We start from the raw sequence: 24,505 nt of genomic DNA, 5'->3' as shown, positions 1-24,505 counted from the left end.
AGAGAGAGAGAGAGAGAGAGCCTTTCTTGCTATTCGTGGATTCTATTCTAGTGCAGAGAGAGAGAGAGAGAGAGAGAGAGAGAGAGAGAGAGAGAGAGAGAGAGAGAGAGAGAGAGAGAGAGAGAGAGCCTTTCTTGCTATTCGTGGATTCTATTCTAGTGCAGAGAGAGAGAGAGAGAGAGAGAGAGAGAGAGAGAGAGAGAGAGAGAGAGAGAGCCTTTCTTGCTATTCGTGGATTCTATTCTAGTGCAGAGAGAGAGAGAGAGAGAGAGAGAGAGAGAGAGAGAGAGAGAGAGAGAGAGAGAGAGAGAGAGATTTCTATTCTATTCAGAGAGGATTCTATTCTAGTGCAGAGAGAGAGAGAGAGAGAGAGAGAGAGAGAGAGAGAGAGAGAGAGAGAGAGAGAGAGAGAGAGAGCATTTCTTGCTATTCGTGGATTCTATTCTAGTGCAGAGAGAGAGAGAGAGAGAGAGAGAGAGAGAGAGAGAGAGAGAGAGAGAGAGAGAGAGAGAGCCTTTCTTGCTATTCGTGGATTCTATTCTAGTGCAGAGAGAGAGAGAGAGAGAGAGAGAGAGAGAGAGAGAGAGAGCCTTTCTTGCTATTCGTGGATTCTTTTCTAGTGCAGAGAGAGAGCAGAGAGAGAGAGAGAGAGAGAGAGAGAGAGAGAGAGAGAGCCTTGCTCTTGCTATTCTAGTGCAGAGAGAGATTCTGAGAGAGAGAGAGAGAGAGAGAGAGAGAGAGAGAGAGAGAGAGAGAGCCTTTCTTGCTATTCATGGATTCTATTCTAGTGCAGAGAGAGAGAGAGAGAGAGAGAGAGAGAGAGAGAGAGAGAGAGAGAGAGAGAGCCTTTCTTGCTATTCATGGATTCTATTCTAGTGCAGAGAGAGAGAGAGAGAGAGAGAGAGAGAGAGAGAGAGAGAGAGAGAGCCTTTCTTGCTATTCGTGGATTCTATTCTAGAGTGCAGAGAGAGAGAGAGAGAGAGAGAGAGAGAGAGAGAGAGAGAGAGAGAGAGAGAGAGAGAGAGCCTTTCTTGCTATTCGTGGATTCTATTCTAGTGCAGAGAGAGAGAGAGAGAGAGAGAGAGAGAGAGAGAGAGAGAGAGAGAGAGAGAGAGAGAGCCTTTCTTGCTATTCGTGGATTCTATTCTAGTGCAGAGAGAGAGAGAGAGAGAGAGAGAGAGAGAGAGAGAGAGAGAGAGAGAGCCTTTCTTGCTATTCGTGGATTCTATTCTAGTGCAGAGAGAGAGAGAGAGAGAGAGAGAGAGAGAGAGAGAGAGGGAGAGAGAGAGAGAGAGCCTTTCTTGCTATTCGTGGATTCTATTCTAGTGCAGAGAGAGAGAGAGAGAGAGAGAGAGAGAGAGAGAGAGAGAGAGAGAGAGAGAGAGAGAGAGAGAGAGAGAGGAGAGAGAGAGAGAGAGCCTTTCTTGCTATTCGTGGATTCTATTCTAGTGCAGAGAGAGAGAGAGAGAGAGAGAGAGAGAGAGAGAGAGAGAGAGAGAGAGAGAGAGAGAGAGAGAGCCTTTCTTGCTATTCGTGGATTCTATTCTAGTGCAGAGAGAGAGAGAGAGAGAGAGAGAGAGAGAGAGAGAGAGAGAGAGAGAGAGAGAGAGAGGAGAGAGAGAGAGAGAGCCTTTCTTTTTATTCAGGATTCTATTCTAGTGCAGAGAGAGAGAGAGAGAGAGAGAGAGAGAGAGAGAGAGAGAGAGAGAGAGAGAGAGCCTTTCTTGCTATTCGTGGATTCTATTCTAGTGCAGAGAGAGAGAGAGAGAGAGAGAGAGAGAGAGAGAGAGAGAGAGAGAGAGAGAGAGAGAGGGAGAGAGAGAGAGAGAGAGCCTTTCTTGCTATTCGTGGATTCTATTCTAGTGCAGAGAGAAAGAGAGAGAGAGAGAGAGAGAGAGAGAGAGAGAGAGAGAGAGAGAGAGAGAGAGAGAGAGAGAGAGAGAGAGAGAGAGAGCCTTTCTTGCTATTCGTGGATTCTATTCTAGTGCAGAGAGAGAGAGAGAGAGAGAGAGAGAGAGAGAGAGAGAGAGAGAGAGAGAGAGAGAGAGAGAGCCTTTCTTGCTATTCGTGGATTCTATTCTAGTGCAGTGCAGAGAGAGAGAGAGAGAGAGAGAGAGAGAGAGAGAGAGAGAGAGAGAGAGAGAGCCTTTCTTGCTATTCGTGGATTCTATTCTAGTGCAGAGAGAGAGAGAGAGAGAGAGAGAGAGAGAGAGAGAGAGAGAGAGAGAGAGAGAGAGAGAGAGAGAGAGAGAGAGAGCTTTTCTTGACACTCGAGATCTACTCTAATCCAGTGTAGTGGAAAGTAATGTTTTGTACAGCTGGCAGTCGCAGACGATTAGCAGCAGTGGAACCCTGTTGACTGAGAGGACTTACCATCAGAGATTGCGGGATGTGGCGTTTGCTAGTAATTTGCTCGCTTTGCGTGGTGTTCCAGGGTTCAGATGCAGCCGTCGAGGATTATTACTGCGGCGAGAGCAACTGCTATGATCGTAAGTATCGAAATTGGTCAAACTTCCTGGAAGCGAACGATGCAAAGAAACCGAGGCTAGACTCGTGTGAAGTAGGCTACACAACCAAACCGCCGGGTGGTGATGCCCCAATTCAAACGACACAGTGACAGAGAGCAGGGCAGGTCTTACACCCCAAGACAGTTACCGACGCTCGTTTCATGAATTCCACCTTGAAATTTCAGTGACCACATCAGGTCGATTTTAGTCGTAGGATGGTGGCCTGGTGCTGTTCATGCGTTGATGCTGTAGGCTACGTAGCCTAGACTGAATTGAACTTTTGTCTGAAGCCATTCAGCCAAGTTGCAGGCTGATAACTGGAGTAAAACTGTAACCATTCATGCAGCGAGATTTATTTGTTGTTGAGCGGAGCCTAGGCTAGGTAGGAAACAGCTTTCGCAGACGGCTGTGAGGAAAGCCATCCGACACCAGCAATTCCCAGAAGTGCTTCACCTTCTCCAAAGACGCCCCCAAAGGCATCCAAAGACGCCCCCAAAGGGATGGGGCTCCATCGTGTTTAACCACAAATCTGACTGTGTTGTAGCAAGGAGGAGGAGGAGGAGGAGGAAGAAATCCCCTCCACCTGAAGCTATCCTCACCGAAGGCTGCCTGTTAACCTTCAGACTGATGCTTCTAGCTGTAGAGGGCTGCCTTGTCCACCTATGGGATGTAGTTTTTGCTGCCGTGTCAAAGGTGGGGAGCATCTTGGCGGAGTGATGAGGAAAGTGGGTTCACTCTCCAGGCACAGACGGACCGAGGCAACCAAATGGATTGTGTGAACTCTCAGTAGAGGACTCCAAGTGACGAGTAGTCCTTCTCGTTACTTTTAGGAGCCTGTAGATCTTGTCAGTGACCCAATAATCATGCCAGATTGCCTCTCCTTCTCAGCCCTCTTGGGCTCTACTGGCTGGGCACTGTCAGGTCCCATAGAATCCTTGGCAGGACAAGGAAATGTCTCCACCAAAGTAAAGGGAGACAAAATAACCTGACTTTCCTTCCACTTTGGGATTGAGAAGAGAACCCAGAACTGGTTCTAGATGCCAGTTCATGATTCAGAGATGACAGATAACTAACTGCATGTGCATGTGGTCACCTCTACTGTCTGTGCTGCCTTTGTCTAGTAATAACTCTGTGCTGCCTTTGTCTAATAATAATGGGCACCGTAGTTGGGAAACCAGGTTTTTTGTGTGCAGCAATAAAATGATGACCTGTTGAAATACACTGGTTCATCCTAACCAGACCTAGGCTGCTGGGTCATACTTGACCTAGGTGAAACCCCACCGCAGTAATCATTAAGTGAAATACAAGAATGCGTCATAACCTTGGGACCAGATCTTACCTGAACCACCAACGTAACTGGACCTAGGTTGCCGTAAGTCATAGAGAAATTAATTTGCCAAAAAGCAAAAGCTTTATAATTTTGTATAAAATTACTGTAGCACTTTTTGTGGTTTTTATGATGTTCTAAGCCACTCTCATTCCATATTTGTTACAATGTGGCATACAGTACTTGTTCCATGCATACAGTAGGCTATTTTTGAAACCTGTTTTAGTTTATTGATTGTAAAGTAAACAAAACACTGAAGGCAGGGCAGAGGGTAAGTGTAAAGAAGATGGCTGCACGAAGATAGCACTTATTATTAACACAATTTTTGACCAAGCAACCGAAAATGGCGTACATAATGCAGTACAGGTGCGATATGAGAAATTTGCCTTTTTTATATAAGTAACTTACCCAGTAATTACATAGCATAGCTATTAGTTTCTTTTAACTGGCAGCTTAAAATTTCGAAATTGTGGGTCACGCTAGTTTGTTTTGGTTATGGCGACCTGGCCCACCCACCTTCAGGGGAAGAATAGGTACAACATAGCAAAGAGCTTCAATGTGTTTCTGTTGGCTGTTGTTGAAGTACTGTGGTTGGCAGCAGCTTGAATTTTGAAATTAATACTTTGCTGGTTGTCTGTTCTCATCTAAGATTGGTGAAGTATTTATTTTCGTAGCCTTGTGGCACAATTTAGTTAGTGTTAGGTGAGTTTTGATCATTGGTTTACGACTTTTGCTTGTTTTTGGACTTGTCTGTGGTTTTTTTTTTTCATGATGTCTGACACTACAGGTTGACCATCACTAATCCGGCATCATTGGGACCTAGAGGGTGCCGGATTAGCCATTTATTAGGCTAGAATACATGAAACCCAGTAGCTAAGCACCTCATCCTAGAATTAAAATATCCCATAAATCAGTACAAGTTGGTTAATAATATCAAATACAGGTAGTGCTCGAGGTATGATAATTCGACATGATATTTCAAGTTTACGATGAGGATAGCAATTAATACCGATACGAAAATATTTAGGAAATATTTTTAGATTTCACGCAGGCGCAGGCAGCGAGAGAGACCAACTTACAATAGACCAACTTCTTTTCCTCCATCTCTTTATTCCATCTGCAAGTTAAAAAAGTAAAAGAGAATGATAAAAGTATGGTTAGTAACGTTATACTCTCGCATAAATGTGTACAGCCATAAACAACCGAACGGGAAACTGTTGTTTTGCTAATAATCGTATCGGATAACAACTGTTGTGCTTGTATTTCAACCATCGTACAGTAATACACAATTACTGTAGTTATGTTACAGATGACGTTAAGTACTGTACAATAGGACTGAAATATTTTTTACACTATACCCTTGTTCGCTTTGGAGAAAAGATCGGCAGGGAAATATACTGCTACAGTAACTTTAAGCTGCAAGGTGTAGCTGAAGCTGAGAAAACAATATTCAAGCTGCTAATGACTATAAATTATTGTGCATCGGCAACATGGATGAAACTTCAACCGTAAATAAAACTGGAGAGAATGTATTTTAATCAAAACTATTGGGCATGAAAGAATACAAGTTACTACTCTTTTTACGCCGATAAAAGATGAATACGTAAAGCTCGTATTATGATGAAATCAAGAGAAAATAGCAAACGGAATCTTGATTTTTTTTACCAAAAAAAAACATGCCCCCAAAACGGCCAGCCGTGATTCCTGCTAACGTCATATATTAACAAAAAAATAGCTATATTAATTTCACAACGAGACCTATTTAAGTTGTATTTCGACCTAAAAACACTGTATAACGAAAAATATCCTTGTCCCAAATAAATAAACTCCATATTCATTTACGCTAACTAGAAGCAAGAAAAGTCCTTTGAACTTGGTTAAATGCGGCGATATCGATTCCCAAAACAAAACATTGATTGCAATTTATAATACAAACGCAATATGAGAATATATGCAATTGGAAACAATGTAGTAAAGCATAACTTTTTAAAAGATCCATGAAAAAGATGCACATTCGTTATGTTGATGTTTGTATAATACTGTTAATATGTGAATAGAGTTCAGTATAATGTAGGCTAGGCTACCAGTTTGTTGATGCAGCACACTGCGCCACCAAATCGAAGCGGCTGGCGAGCGAGTTAGCGCAGCGACCCGGGAAATTTGAAAATTAGTGTGGAAACATTAGAAATTACTCTAGCCGAAATTTGTGCCGGATTACTGATTGTTCCGGACTACTGTAGTAGTTCCAGTATTAGGCATTGTAGCAAAGGCTGCAATACGAGACTTACTAAGGAATCTTATGATTCTCACACTATTTGTATTCAGTGTAGGGGACAAACGTGTTCAGTTGATTTGAGATTTGACGAGTGTAGTGAATGGGGTAAAAAAAAGTGGAAGACTTTAGATTCGCATCTTAAGAAACTGGCTAGGGATAGGAAGAGAAAACCTGTTGCTAGGGAAACTAGTAAAGCCTTAGTTAGTCAGGATTCATCTGCTAAGTCGGATGCAATTGCACCTGTAATTTCTTCTGATCCAATTCCATCTCCTCTACCTGTGCAAACCTCTCCTGTAGTTTCCAATTCCCAACACCATGGTCAGCCTGGAATTGAAAATCAATATGCAATTTGAGTTAATCGTGCAATCTATCGCTAAATTAGCGTCATCAGTGAAAGTGCTTATGGATAGAAGTGAGTCAGAGTGCCTCGTAGAGCCCGGTGCTAATGCAGTGGCAGTGGAGGAAGTGGCTGTTCGGCCCACTGATTCTCCTCAAGGTATCTGGCATACTCCCTAGCACCTGGGAGGAGTCAAACTGGTAGCCTAAGAGAGTTCAGTGGAGTCTGCCCCCGAGCAGTTGCCCCCTCGGTTCAGTCTGTTGATGACTCCCAGACTGCAACCAAAGGCCATTGGAAAGGCCTTTTAGTGAACCTTCATAGTATGTCCTCCGGCTCTGAGGATTTTAGCCCCATTCAAATCACGCTCCCTAAAAAAGCTTGCAGCGGACTTCGCAATCTCTTCTCCCATGCCTTGTAAGAAGAACAAGGATTCAGCGCACCCCTCTTGCAGTCACGGAGACAGCCTGGAGCAATTCTCTTCAGTATCAGATGACAATCATAGTCTGGTGCCGAGGCACCTTGTGGCGCGTAGACGTTCTTCATTATACAAGGGAACCTCTTCATCATGGTTTGTGTGCCCAGCAGTCTCAGCACTCCATTTAGCGCCCAAGTGCCCAGCAGCTAGTGTCGAAGCGCCTAAGCTCCCAGTTGCAGATGAGTGCCCACTGGTATCTGTTTGCCATCAAGTTTCGTCTTTGGCTCTCGCTCCTTCAGTGACACCCACTCGTCCACCTTCTTATCTTAGTGTTGTCTCGGACAGTGTTTCTCCTTCAGTTGATCCGATCCAGAGCAAGCTAGACAACATTTTAAGTTTGCTTCAGAAGGCACCTCCGTCATCTCAGACGCCCTGGACTTGTCCCTTTCTTCTGTCTCTTCTGAAGAAGAGGTCATAGCGGATCAGGATGTTACTTCGTCTGTGTACTCTGCTTTATTGAGGTTCCTGTTAGCCACTTTTCCAAGCCTCTTTTTGCCAGCAACTCCCTCCTCTCCTGTTTCTTTTTTTTTTATGTAAGTTCACTCAGCTGGTTCTTCGAAGTTACCTAAACTGGTTCTCTCCTCCTCAGAGAAGGGGCTGAGCAAAGTAGAAGGGTGGCTTGTGGAGAAGAGAGAGCAAGGTAAAGCAGTTTTTTGTTTTCTGCCCTCCAAGCTGTCTAGGTTGAGTTATAGATTCTGTGCTATGGGAGAAGCTCCTTCCCTGGGAGTCTCTGCCTCCTCTCAGAAAGACTTCTCCGGTCTTATGGACTTGGCCAGGAGGTCAACTTTCACTTCGGCCAAAAGTATGTTTTCAGCTTCGGAGCTTGCCCATCTTTTAAAGAATATTTGTTCCAACACGATATACAAACCGTCGGTCCTTTACATTAGGAATTACTTTCAGCATAGGCTGGAAACAGCCGTTAAACTCTTGAACAAGGTGGTTAGGCAGTAACTACCGCTAGGTAGGCAGGAATACCTGCCTACCCGGATGTAAACATTCCAGTTTGCTTTCGGCCGACATGTGTTGCAGACATGGTTTCGGATCTCTCTGCCTGACTGTCGTTAAGCTCTTATTATCCCGGTAGGATCTTTTTGTATATATATTATGTTTGTTTGATATTTATTATACAAACCCACGATTTGTGAAAACCTTGCATAAGCCGTCGTTCCCCTGGGCTGTATTTAGAGAAGCATAACCGAGTGGTAATGCTTCTTTGCTTTCGGCCGTCGTAGCATGCGGACGTTGTCTTTACGCTCTCTGCCTGACTGCTTTTTTCGTCACTTTTTGGTGGAAAATCTTTGTTTTTTCTTATTAATTTCATTATGGACAAGCCTTCTAAGCCTTCCTATCCCCAGCGTGTGTGTCCCGGGGTAGGAGGGAAGAAATGTAATTCATTTAGGTCTAGCGTCGACACGGACCCACACGCTCTCTGCCCATCTTGCAGGGGGCGCGTGTTCGTGCGACGCTCCTTGTGGTGAGTGTTGCTCTTGGTCCCCTGAGCAATAGAGGAAGTTTGAGGGGAGGAGACATTACCGTCGTAAGCCTACCAAGGAGTCGTCCGAGGGTAATACGCCCCCGACGACCACAGTGGTGACGAATGCGTCGGGTTCGTTTCTCCCTCCCGGCGAGCTTCCCCTTCTTGCTCCCTCTCCTTTGGGTGAGGACTACCCCTCCCCTTCCTCAATCGTCTCATCGGTTGTGGAAGGGCGCGGGGGAGAGTTGGACCGGAACATCCTCTCGGGGGTCTCTTCCCGTTCTGGAGGGGTTTTTTTCCTCCAGAGCAGGTAGAGCCTTCCCAAACTAACCCGACTTTCGCTTCAGGTCTCGGGCTGGATAGCCAGGCAATTGACTTGTCATCAACCTGGCTACACCTGGGCCTACCTTGCGTACCGTCACTGGAGGGACTGGTCTCACATCTTTCCAGCACTCCAGTGACCACTCACTCTGCAACGACAATCACCACAACATTGGTCACCATGTCAGGGTTCACTCAGCTTCTGGTGTTGGTAGCCTCGCACCTGGATACCCAGGTATTGGCTACCCCTGCCATGCATCATGCAGTACCGCTGCCTTCTGGGTTCCTGGCCCCCGTTCACTTGACCTGGCCCCTCCTACATGGTGACGTCAACCCTCCCTTATGTGACTGTTGCTGCTCCCGTTGCTGACCCTGGCTCGACTTCAACTATGGTTCCATGCTTCTCGATCCAGCCCGGCACTTCGTCTGTTCCTCTCCCCATTCCTTCGACTCTAGCACGGCCCGGCCTGGCTACCCACACACCACCCGTGTCTGCATTCCCGGCCCCGCCTACTTGCATTCCTGACTGACACGCGGTTGCTCCCGCCCAGGTAAGTGCTGGCCCAAGCACCGCAGTCTCTACCCGGGATGCGTCTTCTGCTGCAGCCCCTCCTTCTGTTCCTGAGTCTTCAGCTATGCCCGCTTGGTTTGGGAATCTGACGGCAATTCTGAAGAAGATGAAGAAGAGGTCTAGAAAGGTATTGTCATCTTCGTCCTCGTCTTCATCATCATCGTCTTCGTCTGCTGCCTCTTCTTCTTCTCCTTCCAAGGCTTCGCGACTGAAGAAGAAGAAGTCTGCCTCTCCCCCCCCAAAGAAGTCTTGCACCGAGACTTCTAAGGGTCTGCCTCTTTCCACAGGGAAGGTGGTGGGATCTCTCGTCGGCTCTTCCCGATCCTCGGATCAGGGAACTGCTGCCCTGGCCTCCGGCTCAGTTGCATCGGGAGCCAAGGGCGTGCAGACCCCCCTGCTGTGCCTAAGAAAATTCCTGCTTCTAAGGCAGCGAGTCCACGTCGGACACTCGTATGCGAGTTGCTCCGAGTACCCGGGTCCCCAAGGAGACCCGGGTACCCCAGGCTGATACGGGAGAAACTTCTAGCTGTACAGACCAGGGCGTAGGGGCAAGAGAAAGAACCTGGGCATGCAGGTGCCCTGGCTCTTCCTGCTGGCACTCCTGTGAGTGCCAAGTCAGGTTCTCGGGATAGCGCTTCAGCCCCGAACGCCAGGAGAGGCGGAGAAGAGGTCCCCTGCTCAGTCTTCCTGAGAGGCTACGGCCTCGAAGAAGACTGGGGCGCACCTAGAGGACAGCGCAAGCTCGCGCCAGCCAGACGCGCGCTCTACTCCTCCCAGTCCCCAGCCACGTCCGCACAGCCAGCCTGGCTCGGGGGAGGCGAGCACTCGGCTCGCGCAAGCCGCTCCGCTCTCCTCGGGAGACTGCTTTCCTAGGCTAAAGCACTCTCCTCGACCCGGGCTGCCGTCACCACCGCGGGTTGGTGACCGCTCCTGGCCCACTCCCTCTGTTGGTTCTGCCAGCAAAGCCAGTGGGAGCACCTGATCTTCCTCGCCTGTCCCCTCCGCCCCTTCGGCTCCTTCCAGGGGGCGCGAGTCGGATAGGAAGAATTCTGGTGAGTTTTCTCCTCAGAGTTCTACCTCGTGGGCGTACAAACCTGGCTCGGTCATTGGCTCGACCAGGTCTTGCGCCGCGTGGTCCAGGAAGGATCATGGGGGTCTGCCGAGGTTCTCCCTCCTGCAGGGAGAGTAGATCGGGAGGACCGCACTCTGGAAGGACTCGAGGGTCCTCTGCCCCAGGATGCGGACACCCCCGAGATACAGAGGACTTTTGCAGAGGTTATTGCGCTGATTCGTCAGCACAGTGACCTCGGGGAAGGGACCATGGCCTCTTCTGTGGATTGTGTGTCGTGCCTCGAATCCTTTTGGGGACCCAAGAAGGAACCCAAGGCTTCGGTGGGACTGCCGTGGTCCACACTTGCTGACGGGGTCCTCGACCAAGTGAACAGTCTTGTGTCTGGGCAAGACAGCTCCCTGCGTTCGGGCCGCTCGGATAAGCTTCTTCCCCCCTCCCCCCCCTGCCTCGCCAAAAGCACTTTTACACTCCAGCTGAAGGGGCGTTACTGACTAAGCAGGTTGACCCGGACCTGACTCATCTGGATCCAGGTCTGATGTTGCAGCAGCTCACTGTAGAGAGTATCTCTCTCACTCAGCAAGAAGCTGCAACCCTGGAAGCCACCGCCATGGCAGCCTTCCAAGCAGTCTCCTGGCTTGATCTGTGGTCCTTCACAGTATCGAAGGTAGCTGCTTCCTCGGGCGTCATCGTACCTGGGGAGGACTCTGCCTTTGGGAGACTGTGCCAGTCGGGGGTGTAGGGCTATTTCCTACCTCGCCCAGCAGACTGCGAACCTGTGGGCAAACCTGGTTCTGAAGCGGAGAGATGCCGTTCTTTCTCGCTTCTCCAGGTCTTTAGGTCCCGAGTCAGCTATCGCCCTTAGGAATGGACCGTTGCTGGGCTCCTCCTCTCTCTTCCCCAGAGAGTTGGTGGATGCCGCGGTAGACAAACGCCGGGCCGATGACAGCGACCGGCTTGTCCACCAGGCAGTGGCCAAGACCTCCGGGTCTTCGCATTCCACAGCGGCCAGGTCTTTGGGCCAGGCTGGCACTTCCTCGGCCCCTAAGAAGTCCCAGTCTTCGAAGGGGTCCCGGGGAAACACCCAGCCTTCTTCCTTGAGAAGGGGGGGTCCTTCCCGTCCTTTTCAGCCCACTTTCCAAGCCAGTAAAGGGGGCAAAGGGAAGAAGAAGAAGGGGAAATGCTAGGGGTGGCGTTCCCCCCCCAACAGCTGCCGAAGTTCGGGGGGTGCCTGTCGAGCCATTGGGCAACATGGTAGCTACTCGGAGCCGAGACCTGGATAGTGGATGTCCTTCGGGAGGGATATCTACTACCCTTCGAGTCTCGGCCTCCCCTCACCTACTCTCCGGTCCATCTCCAAATTTATGTACCAGGATCTTCGAAGGACACCGCACTACGGCAAGAAGTGCAAGCCATGCTGAGCAAGGGTGCTGTAGAAGTCGTGTCGGACCAGTCTCCAGGCTTTTACAGCCGCATCTTTCTCGTGAGAAAGCCTCAGGGGATGGAGACCGGTCATAGACCTCTCTCCCTTGAACCGTTTCGTTCGCCAGACTCGGTTCACGATCGAAACAGCGCAAATTGTGCTGGCCTCCATCAGGGAGAACGACTTCATGCTTACGGTGGACCTGAAGGATGCGTATTTCCAAATACCCAGTCATCCGTCCTCTTGCAAGTACCGCTGCTTAATCCTCGGGGAGACGGTCTTCCAGTTCAGGGCACTTCGTTTCGGGCTCTCGACCACTCCCCAGGTGTTCATGAGAGTCTTCTCTCTCGTGTCAGCTTGGGCCCACTCGCACCGGATACGTCTACTGAGGTATCTCGACGACTGGCTAGTCCTGGCGGGCTCTCGCTCGCAGTTGCTACAGGACAGGGATCGGCTCTTTGAGTTTTGCCGGGATCTAGGGATCGTGGTAAATCTCGAGAAGTCAGATCTCACCCCCAAGCAGAGGATAAAGTACCTGGGCATACTGATAGACATGGTGGCAGCGAAAGTCTTTCCCCTCGGACTCTCGTATCAGCAAGTTCAGGCAGGCAGCACAACTGTTCCTGTCAACAGGAGCAGCCAGCCTGGCAATGGCAAGTCGTCATCGGTCACCTTTTGTCTTTGGAGAAGCTAGTACCTCATGGGCGTCTTCACCTGCAGTCTCTTCAGTGGAGACTAAAGGAGTTTTGGTCCCAGTCCCAAGACCCCCAGTCCTTCCTCATCCCTCTTTCCGAGGAGGTGAGGGAGGACCTTCGCTGGTGGTCAGACAACAGGAACCTCTTGATAGGAGTATCCCTGCATACTCCCCCTCTGGACATGCTTCTGTTCTCAGATGCATCGACCTAGGGATGGGGCGCCCACCTGGAGGAGTTGCTGACTTCGGGAGTGTGGCACCGAGACAACAAGCACCTTCACATCAACATCATGGAACTCAAGGCAGCCTTCCTGGCCCTCCAAGAGTTTCAGGATCGAGTGATGGGACACTCCGTGGTACTGATGAGCGACAATACCACAGTAGTGGCATACGTCAACAAGCAGGGGGGCCTGGTGTCCTGCCAGCTTCATCAGTTGACGATGCAGGTGCACGAGTGGGCCACGACTCACTCGGTAGAGCTGTCAGCCAGGTACATTCCAGGCAAGAGGAATGTCGTGGCAGACAAGCTCAGCCGCCAGAACCAGGTGGTAGGGACTGAATGGTCCCTCCACCAGGAGATAGTGGAAAGGCTGTTCGACCTGTGGGGGTGCCCAGCCATCGATCTGTTTGCCACCCAGCACAACAGAAAGCTCCAGGTCTTCTGTTCTGTCATGCCGGACCCATGAGCCGCTGCGGAGAACGCGTTCCAGCACCTGTAGGACAACCTCAGCGTATAAGCCTCTTCCCCGTTCTGTCTGATTCGCTGAGTGATCAGCCGAATGCTGATCACCCCGAATCTCAGAATGATTCTGGTGGCACCCAAATGGCCCCAGGCCGTTTGGTATCCGGACCTGCTAGCTCTCCTCTCCGAGGCGACGAGAGAGATTCCCCCCTGGCCCAACCTGCTGCGTCAACCTCACGTAGAGCGGTTCCACCTGGCAGTGCATTCCGTGTCTTCACGGTTGGAGGTTATCCACCATCTCATGCGAGCAAGAGGCTTTTTGTGTTGCGCAGCAACGGAGATGGCAGGGTACCTCAGATGATCCTCTGCAGCGGTATACCAGGGAAAGTGGTCCGTCTTCTGTGGTTGGTGTCGTTGAAGGGGTATCTCTCCGGTCAGAGCCACTGTTCAGCAGGTCGCGGACTTCCTCGTCTTCCTTTGCCGAGAGAAGCTTCTCTCCGTTTCAGCTGTGAAAGGCTACCATGCCGCACTTGGCCTAGTCTTATGGCTGAAGGGAGTAGACATCTCTTTCGAGATATCTCTACTAATGAGAAGCTTCGAAAGGTCTTGCCTACCCAGGGATCTCAGGCCCCTGCTTGGGATGTGACTCTCGTCCTAAGGAGCCTGACTCATGCACCGTACGAGCCTTTACGAGAGTCGTCAGACAGGGATCTGACCCCCAAAACCGTCTTCCTGCTAACCCTGGCATCGGCGAAGAGAGTTGGTGAACCTCACAGACTTTCCTTTGACGTTAAACACTTGAGGGGATGGGGATCAGTTACGCTCGATTTCGTCCCAGATTTCGTAGCGAAGACTTAGAATCCTTCGGTCCCTGACGCATGGTTCGAGTCCTTCACGATCCCCTCCCTAGAGGACTTTGTAGGTAATGAACCAGACGAGATGCTACTGTGTCATGTTAGAGTGCTGCGGTGCTATCTAAAGAGGACTTGACACCTCCGGCCTGAGTGTCGACGACTCTTCGTTAGTACTGGCTCGACCAAGAAAGAAGTGTCCGAGAACACCATCTCTTTCTGGCTTTGTGAGACGATAAGGAGAGCGTACTCTGCTGCAGGAGAAGACGACACTGGTACGCTTCGTCCGAGAGCTCACGAGGTCCACAGCATTGGTCCATCCCTCGCATTCCGGAAGAATATGTCGGTGTCACAGGTGCTGAAGGCGGGGGTGTGGTCCCAGCAGACCACTTTCACCTCCTTTCTACCTCCAGGATGTTGCACACAAGTCCTTGGACACTATTTCCTTGGGTCCTGTGGTGGCTGCTCAACAAGTTGTGTAGCTTACCCGGCTCCTCTAACAGGACAGGTTGCATCTCGCCTAAGTTGTATGGTTGTGATTGGGAGAATGAATGTGGAGTGACTGGCCTCCCTTCTTTCTCCCCATCCTGGCTCTCTTCCCACGGGCAGGGAGCGGATGTGCCGTTACAAGCTGGATCTGGCGGTCGATGCAGGTAAGCACCCAACGGGAGCTCCCGTTCTATTTTTCCGTTCAGGTTGATAGAAGCAACCCCACTCCTTCCTCTTGCAAGGGGAGGAAGGAGACCATGACAATAAGACAAACCCAATGCTTTTATTTGCCTTTATGTCATCCGACGTCAAGTTCTTCCTAGCCTACTTTGCATGAATTGACGTTTTCCCCTTTCATGCAAAGGGACCCAGAAGTTTGACAACTGATCCTGCGTTTCTTACAACCCAATCTTTTGTCAGAGGCAGTTTTTTCCCTTCCTCGCTCTCACGACCAGGAAAGGAAGACAAGGTGGTGAACTCCAGTCAGCTCATAGAGACTTAATCAGATTCCTCCCTCCAATCAGTAAGTCTCCTAATGTAAAGGACCGAAGGTTTGTATATTATGTCGGAACAAATAACAATTTTTAAAGTAAATTGTATTTTTCCTAACTATACAAACCCAAGGTCCTTTACACTTTATGCCCACCTCTCAATCTGATACCTGGGCCGAAAGGCAAATTGGAATGTTTACATCCGGGCAGGCGGTACTCCCGCCCCCCGGATAGTAGTCAACTGCCTAACCACCTTGTTTGAAGTTCAACGGCTGTTTCCAGCCTACGCCTGAAAGTAATCCCTAATGTAAAGGACCTCGGGTTTGTATAGTTAGGAAAAATACAATTTACTTTAAAAATTGTTATATTAGATTGGGACATAATATCTTCTCTCCCCTACATTGTTCGGGACGTAGGAGTTCGCTTCCCACCCTGGGCTCCTGCCCTCCATGTACAAGGGCATGACTTCTTCCTTCCTGCTTTTGCTGAGTGTTGTTTTTGTGGCCTGCACTTAGAGGGTTGCGGGGCGGGTGGGAGGCTGTGGGCGTTGTCTGTAAGTTCTGCTTCCACAGTGCCCTTGGTGGCCTCCCCTCTGTCTTTCTCGCTCCCCGTAGGTTCTTCCTTATCTCTCCTTGGTAGAGATCTCTCTCCTTCGCCCTCTTCGCTTGCTCGTCGGGCAAAGACCGCGAGGCGGAAGGGGCCGGTCAGTCGGGCGACCTCTTCTAGGGTACCTCCTCTCACTGCGTAGGGCAGTTCCGCTCAGTGAGAGGAGTCTCCCTCTACTAATCATCTTTGCTTTTTCTTTCAGGTTGACAGTGAGCATCGCAGACACAGCAGTAGTTGGCTGGATATCTCGGGGGATATCTTGCATGATGGAGTCCCGACATTCATTCACTGTTGCTTCAGGACCGACCACAGTGCCTGGTTGGAATGACAGTTTCACGTCGGGATCATTCGACACTGTTCCGCCGATGTGGAGTGATCGCTGTCATTGCTGGCCTTCATGTATGCCTTGGCACTGCCTCTGACCTATCTGTGGTCCATCTGCTCCTGATGTTTCCTGTGTTGTGCTCCTGTTAACTCGACGACAGTCTGGGCGGCTCTTCCTGGTCTCCTGCTGCAGCCCCCTTGATTGTTCCTGTTACTACTGGTGACTTTCATGTGACGTCCCTGGCCGTTGCTGTAGCTCCTGCCTTCCGAACCGCTTCTGTAGCTCCTGCATCGGCTGTCCTGATCGTGCCTGCTGCTTCTCCTGGTGGTTGTGCCTGGGGCTGCTTCCGTTGTGGTCCTGCCTAGCTGTCCTGGAGGTTACGATGTCCGCCTTCCTGTAGAAGTTGTCGGAGTGAAGGTGAAGGAAGTCACCCTGTGGAAGCGATGTTCCTGGCCGTTGCGGTAGCTACTGCCTTCCGAACCGCTGCCGTAGCTCTTGCATTGGCTCCCCTGATCGTCCCTGCTGCTTCTCCTGGTGGTCGTGTCCTGGGCTGCTTCCATTGTGTTCCTGCCTAGCTGCTCTGGAGGTTACAATATTTCGTGCCCACCAGCCTGTAGAAGATGTATGAGTGAAGGTGAAGGAAGTCGCCCTGTAGAAGTAGCCGCCGCCGTCTTCAACTTATCTTCGATTTCGTCTTCTGCTACCTCTTCCCTTCCTCTCCCAAGGTCCAATGGGGTCCTGTAATCCGGATAGACCTCCGTCGATCGAAGGAGAGGAAGGCTGCTTCTTTACCCTTGATGCCCTTGGATGTCTAGGGCTGCCTCCTCCTGAGGAGACAGTGGGTCTCTTGTTGGCTCTTCCTGACCTTCGGGTTAAGAAACTGAGTGCTCGAGATTCTATGGAATATCGAGTATCCTGATCTGGTCTGGAGAGTACTCTCCCCTGCCCAGTTCGGGAGCAGTGTTCCCAAAGAGCCTGGCACCCAGGTGTCTCTGCTCCAGAAAGTTCTTCATTGGGCGGGTGGGTTCCGTTCTCAGCTAGCACTCTGCTGGCCCCGCGTTCGAATCTCCAACCAGCCAATGAAGAATAAGAGGAATTTATTTCTGGTGATAGAAATTCATTTCTCTCTATAATGTGGTTTGGTTTCCACAATAAGCTGTAGGTCCTGTTGCTAGGTAACCAGTTGGTTCTTAGCCACGTAAAATAAATCTAATCCTTCAGGCCAGGCCTAGGAGAGCTGTTAATCAGCTCAGTGGTCTGGTTAAACTAAGGTATACTTTTTCTTCCTGCCAGCACCACAAGCGCTCCCCGAGTGCTTACCAGTGCTCGGTTGGGTTCCCAGCCTGGTGCCTCGATCCTATCGGTTTGAACACCAGAAGAAGCAGGGAAGAGATTCCCTTCGGGAGTCCTGCAGGGCTTCTAAGGGACTGACTCTCTTCCGGGAGACAAGTTTCTCTCGTTGACTTTTCCCGCCCGAGGGCGGGAACCGATTCACATTCTCCTCTGGGATCTGGCGTTTGCAGCCTCTTGAGGTCACACCCTTGTTGCCAGTGTTGGAAGTCTGCGTCAAAGACTGGTTCCGTGCCTGGCTCTTTTCAATTTCTTAGGAAACTGAAAGCAGCTGCTCCCAAATTTTGGGAGTCTCGTGGGTCGCTTGAATTCTATGAATCACGAGCGCTCTTCTGACGAGAGAAAGTGCAGAGACACCCAGATGTCTGGGTACGAGGTGCCAGGTGTCTGGGTGCCAAGACGCCAGGTGTCTCGATACTGCCCGCCAGCTGCTGTGGTTGCTTGGCCGGGTTTCATCCTCTTGTCTTGAACCTTAGGGTTCGAGCATGCAGGATAGCAGACACAGAATTCCCCTTTGAACCTTCTTCTCAAAGGGCCTCGGCCTCGAAGGAGTTTAGAGTTCGGGAAACTAGCGCTAGTTCACGAGTTCCTTCCTGTCAAGTGCCGATCGTGTTAGAGCGATCGGCTCTGCTCGCTTGGCTTGTCCGCCCCACCCAGCCCTTGATCGCGCTTGCAAGGCTAGCTTGGCTAGGCTCGCTCGGCTTGCCCTCCCCGCCCGTCCCTGGTAGCGCTTGCGAGACTGGCTCGGCTCAGCTCACTCAGCTTGCCCGCCCCACCCAGCCCCTGGTCGTGCTTGCGAGACTGGCTCAGCTCAGTCTGCCCCGCCTGCCTCCCAGTCCACTGCATACCACCCAGTTGGATCGCGTTCGCGTGATTGGCATGGTTCGGTGCGTCTCGGCTCGGCCCTACTTGGTTTTTCCGAATCGGGTTCTCAGCTCTGTTCAAGTGAGCTTTCTGCTTGCTTTTCCCAGGAAAGCGCATTGACATGGCACAAGCGCTGTCCTTCCCCCATGTGGCAGTAATCTCCTTCGGTTGATTATTGCTCACTTTCCACCTCTCCTGCTGGTCTTACTGGCAGGACAGGTAGTGGTACTCTTTATCCTCACCTGTTTTCTTTCCCTCTCGGTTGTTCCGAGAGGCGCAAGATGGACAGAGAGAGCTCCGACGAACTTATCTTCGGAGTTCGGCTGCCTGGCGTGCTTTGGGTGTCGGTCCCCTGATTCTCTCGTAGTACAACCAGGTAGCCGAGGAGGGTTTCATGGGGTCTGTCAAGGTCTCCCTCTAAGGGGAGAGGTACAGGAGTTTCATGCTTCGGAAACAGCGAGGGTCTTCCTCTTCAAGTTGCGATCGCCCTCGTTTTTTCGGAGAACTTTGCTGATTTGTCGGCGCAAGGATCCCCGGGACAGGACCACAGCTCCCCCAATGAATAATCTTCATCACTCGCAACCCTTGCAGTTCCCGAGGGGCCAAGAGTTTTGGGGACCGCCGCGGTCCTTGCTTGCAAGAGCGTTCTCGACCAGATGAATTCTTTTCTTCGGAGGAGGAGTTCATTCAGGTCAAGACACCAAGCTTCTCCCCTGCCTCGACAGAATACGAATTCTTCTTGCCTCGGAGGGTCTTGCCAACTGCAGTTCTGTGGGCAATTCTGGTGCTAGAAGAAGGACTTTGTCCCAATTCAGATCTCTGGTTTCGTAAGTCCTGAGTTGGCTCGACCTTTAGGAACGAACCTTTACTTGGTTCTGCCTTTTCCTTTCAGAGAATTGCCAGATACCTCGGTAATCAAGGTTCATACCAGGGCACTGCCTTGTCCTTTGGGCAATGGCCAAGACCTTGGGGTCTTAGTCATCTCGACTTGACCTTGAGTTCAAGCCAGCCCCCCCTCAACTCCTAAGAAGTCCCAGGCTTCAGAATAAGATTGCGGAACACATAGCCATCTTCTTCCCCTCTAGGAAAGTGCACATAACTGTCTCTCTTTCCACCCTCTTTTCCATAAGGGAGGAGGGAAGAAGGGAAGAGAGAAAGAAGTACCGACCGGGAAGAAGTTCTCATACTGCTGATGCCTGGATGAAATGATACTTATTGAGTCTCTGGAGCTGGCAACGACATTGCCAAGACCTGGGAATGGATTCCTTTAGGAGAAGTATCTATTTCCCTCAGGTCTCTGCAATTCCTTTCATCGGACTTCCATCCCGCTACCTTTCCCGTGCTCCCGATTCAGGAAATGCCAGCCCGGGTAGAGCTAATTGTCTCTGTATGATGTCATCTTGCAGAAGCTTCCCCATGGTGGAGAATGGAGGTCTGCTTCCATTCCTCCGTCCTTCTTTCCTCTTCGAAGTATGAGGAAAGAGTTAGGCTAATGCTTGGTTGGAGGGAACCTTCGAATATGCTTGCATATTCCCCTCACATCGTTTGTCTACTTACGGATTCACCAGTTGAGGAATAGGCACACGCCGGTAACACTTTGGCTTGAAGGTGTGTGACCAAGACGATTAGCACCTTCTCATCACCATCCTGGGCTCAAGGCAGCCTTTTGGCCTTCCGAGAATTCAGAATGAGTTTTGCGACAATCAGTGGTTTCGTTGAACAACAAAACCACTGTAGTGGCATTTGTCAACAAACAAAGAGGGAATCATTTTTTCCTCCTGTTTCATCTATCGACATTTGCAGGTACTCGAGTGTTCTATAGCACACTCAACAGCTCAATTACCCAGATGCATTCCCGTTGGGGATGTATTGGTAGGTGAGCTTGGCCTCTGGTTTGAGTGATCGGGATGGAACGTGCTGCTCGCTCTTTTCTCCACGAAGATTCACGAAGATACTGCTCCTCTGAGAAACCCCTACCGTCTTTCTGTTGCCTCCCTGCACAACAAGTTGTTAGTTTTTTCTCACTCCTTCATACCAGATCCAGGGGCTGCTGCGGTGAGGCATGCTGTCTTTTTGGGAAAAAATCGATATCTACGTTTTTCCCTCCATATTTGGCTGTTTCGCTAGGGGTTCACAAGCATTGCTCACCCTGAGTTACAGACAAATGCTGGAAGATGTCGCCCTTCGCCCGACCTGATATCTGAGGCACCGAGAAGAGTTCTGCTTGACCCAGCCTCCTGTAGCAGTTACACAAGAATCTGTTCTTCAGGCAGTACATCCCTGTGTGTTCAGGACTGAGAGACCTTCCAGCTTTCCTTGCAATCACAGGCTTTCTTGCCGAGCGGCAACGAATATAGCTGGATACCTCTTGAAGTCCTCTGCAACACTGTCCCAGGGACTGGATCCATCTTCGCTGGTGGGTGTCGTTGACGGAACTTCTTCTCGGGTCAGAGTCGCTCTTCAAGTCTGGACTTCCTCTTCTTCTCTGCTGAGGGTTGCTTCTCTCCCTTTCATTTGTGAAGAACGTAGGCCCTTGCAACCTAGTCTTCTATCTGAAGTAGCCTTCCTTTCCTCAGTCGAGACTTAGCTACGGACGAGAAGCTTCTTTGGTCTTGCTGTCCCAGGGAACTGTTCCCTGGGTGGCATGTGGCTCTCATTTAGGGTTCCTGTCCCGTGCTCTGCACGCGTCCTTACGAGAGTCATCGGATCAAGATGTGCCCTCTTAGGACCATCTGTCATCTTGCTACGGCCTTGGCGTGGAAGATGGAAGAACAGGGATGGGGATCATACCTCGACTCCTTCTCAGATGTCGTAGGTGGACTCTGAATCCATTGGCATCTGTTATCGGGTTCGAGTCGTCCTTGTTCCCCTCCTCCTTAGACTTTGTGTCAATGATCCTGATCATTCGTTACTTTGTCCTATTAGGGGGCTGTGGTACTTTCCGAAAGGCTTGACATTCCTAACCTGGATGTCGTCGACATTTTGCTAGTATATACTCTCTCCCAAGGAAGAAGTGTCTTAAGGACACATCTTTCTCCTGGCTTCGTGTAGCGATCGAAGGAATTACTCGGCAGCTGGCAACAATGATACTGGTACTTTCCACCCGATAGCTCATAAGGTCAATGGCTTGGTCCATCCCTCGCATTCCGGAAGTTTCTGTTGGTCTGGAAGCAAGACGTGGTCTCATAGACCACACTAGTCTTCCTGTGGTCTTGCCCACAGGCCCTTGGAACCTTTTTTCCTTGGCCCTGTGGTGGCTGCTCAACAAGTTGCGTTGTCTTACCCAGCTCCTTCAAGAGGACAGGTAGCATCTCACCCAAGGTGTTGGTTCTGGAAGTGAGAAGGATACTGAGAGTGACTGGCCTCTCTTCCTCCTCCTTCCCCGTCCTCCTACTTCTCCTTCTGGATGAGAATAGGACTCGAACCAATAGTTGCTGGATCTGGCGCTGATGCGGTAAGACAACACATCGAGCACCCGTTCTATTTTTCTTCTAGAATCATAGAAGCAGTTTCAGCTCCATCCCCTAGCAAGGGAAGGAAGGAGAGACTGGCAATAAGAGAACCCTATCTCGGCTTTTCCTTACTGCCTCCGACTCTAGGTTCTTCCAGTATCTGACATTTGATCTTACAGTTCCTACACTCCGATCAATATGTCAGAGGCATGGAGCGAGTACCTCCTCGCCCTTTCGACCAGGAGGAGTAGCCCAGGTGTGTAGAACTCCAGTCAGTTCAGGAGACTCACTCATATTCCTCCCTTCAACCAGTGAGTCTTCCTTATGTAAAGGACCGACGGTTTGTATATTGTGTCGGAACAAATCACAATTTTTGAAAGTAAATTGTATTTTTCTTAACTATACAAACCTGAGGTCCTTTACATTACATGTTATCCCCACCTCATGCCACCCCTCAATCTGAACCTGGACCGAAAGGCAAACTGGAATGTTTAAATCCAGGCAGGCGGGTATTCCCGCTTGCCTGACGGTAGTTACTGCCTAACCACCTTGCTCAAGAGTTTAACGGCCATTTCCAGCATATGCTGAAAGTAATTCCTAATGTAAAGGACCTCAGGTTTGTATAGTTAGGAAAAATACAGTTTACTTTCAAAAATTGTGATTTTTGAAGTGTTTGAGGTAATGAGCTTCTTAGACTGGGCAGTGAGCGCTTTAGCTCACAAGATTAGAGACTGCTCTTGTTTGCCCCAAGCTTCCTCTTCAGACCTTTTAGGAGTGCTCTCCTGTATTGACAGGTATTCGTGACAGTGCACAGGAGTTGGCTGGTCTTTATGCCGTGCATGTTCTTAAGAAAAGAGAACTGTGGTGTTCTTTTACATCGAAAGGGGTCACTCCATCTCAGAGGTTGGCTCTTCCCTTCTCCCCCTTGAACAAGAAGCATCTTTTTCCTCAGGCTACAGTTTTAGACATTGCCTCTGACCTGCAGAAAATGAGCACTCAGGACTTGCTCTCTCAATCTGCGAGACTCCCTAAGGAGTCGTCTGCTCTTCCACCCAGATCTTCAACTCCTCTGCAGACTACTCCCTTTCGGAGCTCCCGATCTAGACTGTACACTAGGACAAGAACAAGTACCCGTTTCCCATAGCGTAGCATTCAATCAAGAGGTCTTCCTCTAAATCTTTCACCAAGAAGTGATGATACAGTCCTCTGTACTCAGGTAGGAGCAAGGCTCCTTCTCTTTTGGGAATGGTAGGAACAGACAGGAGTGGAATCCTGGATAGTGTCTCTTCTGAAGGAGGGCTATGCTATCCCCTTTGAAAACAAAGCTCCTCTAGTCTGCGAGCCTGTCACATTGGCAGCTTACTCTCCTGGCTCAGAGAGATTTGTTGCTCTCTTGCTAGAGGTTGTCTCTTGTTCAGAAAGAGGCTATAGAGGTAGTAGAGGACAGTCATTCTCCGGGATTCTACAATCGTCTCTTCGTCTCTTTGTAGTTCCCAAGTCTTTGGGGGGGCTGGAGACCTGTTTTAGATGTATCACTGAATGTCTTGGTAAAAAAGACAGCCTTCAAGATGGAAACAAACCAGTCAATTCTAGCATCCATTTGCCATGGAGGACACTTACTTTCATATTCCAGTTCATCCTGCTTCAAGAAAGTACCTCAGGTTTGTGTTCCAGGGCAAGGTGTTCCAGTTTCGGGTCCTGTGTTTTGGTCTCTTGACAGCCCCTCAAGTTTTTACCAGGGTATTGGCTTCCCTCACAAAGTCGCTTCATCTGATAGGGATAAAGATCTCTATACCTCGATGACTGGTTACTGCATTCCTGCTCAAGAGTTCAATGTACGGAGGACATTCGCAGAACCCTGCTCCTGGCCCAGGACTTGTCTCTCCTCATCAATCGAGACAAGTCTCTCCTGACTCCTTCTTAGGAGATTCCTTACAGTAAACCCCCTGTATTCACGGGGGATGTGTACCCCCCCTGCAAATAGCTAAAACCCATGAATACTTAGAACCCTTATAAAAACACTTAGAACTGCCTATTTTTATAGTTCAAACAGACACAAAACAAACTAAAAGTGCTTATACAGGTATTATCCTACTTACGATGGAGTTAGGTTCCAAAAAAACCATAGTTTTTGGAAAAAACGTAAGAAATACCAAAGCGTATCTTGAACATAGCCTAGCCTACACTAGGGTATTCGGTACCATGTATACATACTGTATACGGTAGCCTAGCCTACACTATACTCTATACATACATGGTATAGTAATTATTAATATCAGCTAATTCTGGAGGTTCATGCAAAGTGACTTATGACAATTCAGTGCAAAGAGAAATTGAATAACAAGAATTAGCTTAGCCTACACTATGGGACATTGTATATATATAGAAGACTTGTCATTAGAGGGGTTTTGCAACCGCCTCTTTGTAGTCCCCAAAACCTCAGTGGGTTGGAGGCCGGTCCTGGATGTAAGTGGTCTGAACCTCGGTGTCCAAACCACAAAGTTCAGGATGCAGATGAACAGCTCAGTTCTCGCTGCAATTTCCCAAGAAGATTGGATGGTCTTGATAGACATGAGAGATGCTTACTTTCATACCCCTATACACTGGGATTCCAGGAAATTCCTGAGATTCTTCTTGCACGACAAAGTTTTCCAATTTTGGACTCTATGCTTCAGGTTGCCAACAGCCCCTCAAGTCTTCACCAGGGCTAATGGGCATGAAAGTTTATCTATATCTGAATGGCTGGCTCCTGCAATCATCATCCCAGAAGTGCACAGAGGACCTTCTTAAAACCCTACAGTTAGCCCAGGAGTTGGGCATTTTAGTCAACCAGGAAAAGTCCCAACTAGAGTAAACCTCCTGTATTTGCGGTCTCACGATTTGCGGACACCTAGTTGCAGATTTCTCTGTGGAACTTATATA

The 24,505-nt window shown here is 49.6% G+C and overlaps 1 protein-coding gene across 2 annotated transcripts in view; it reads left to right on the top strand.

Moving 5' to 3' along the window:
- Positions 1-2,282: 2,282 nt before the first annotated feature.
- The window catches only part of LOC136831354 (dnaJ homolog subfamily C member 25 homolog), a 102,201-nt gene continuing 79,978 nt past the window's right edge, over positions 2,283-24,505 (top strand). Inside the window, exon 1 of one of the 2 annotated variants that reach the window (XM_067091674.1) lies at positions 2,283-2,489. In XM_067091674.1, coding sequence (XP_066947775.1) covers positions 2,390-2,489 — 100 coding nt within the window. In that variant the 5' untranslated portion in view covers positions 2,283-2,389. The remainder of the gene's footprint in view (positions 2,490-24,505) is intronic. The other variant, XM_067091675.1, reaches the window with a different exon arrangement.

Source organism: Macrobrachium rosenbergii, chromosome 48 (genome assembly GCF_040412425.1).
Source record: "Macrobrachium rosenbergii isolate ZJJX-2024 chromosome 48, ASM4041242v1, whole genome shotgun sequence".
Taxonomy (NCBI): Eukaryota; Metazoa; Arthropoda; class Malacostraca; order Decapoda; family Palaemonidae; genus Macrobrachium; species Macrobrachium rosenbergii.
This window is presented reverse-complemented; position numbering and strand designations above follow the sequence as displayed.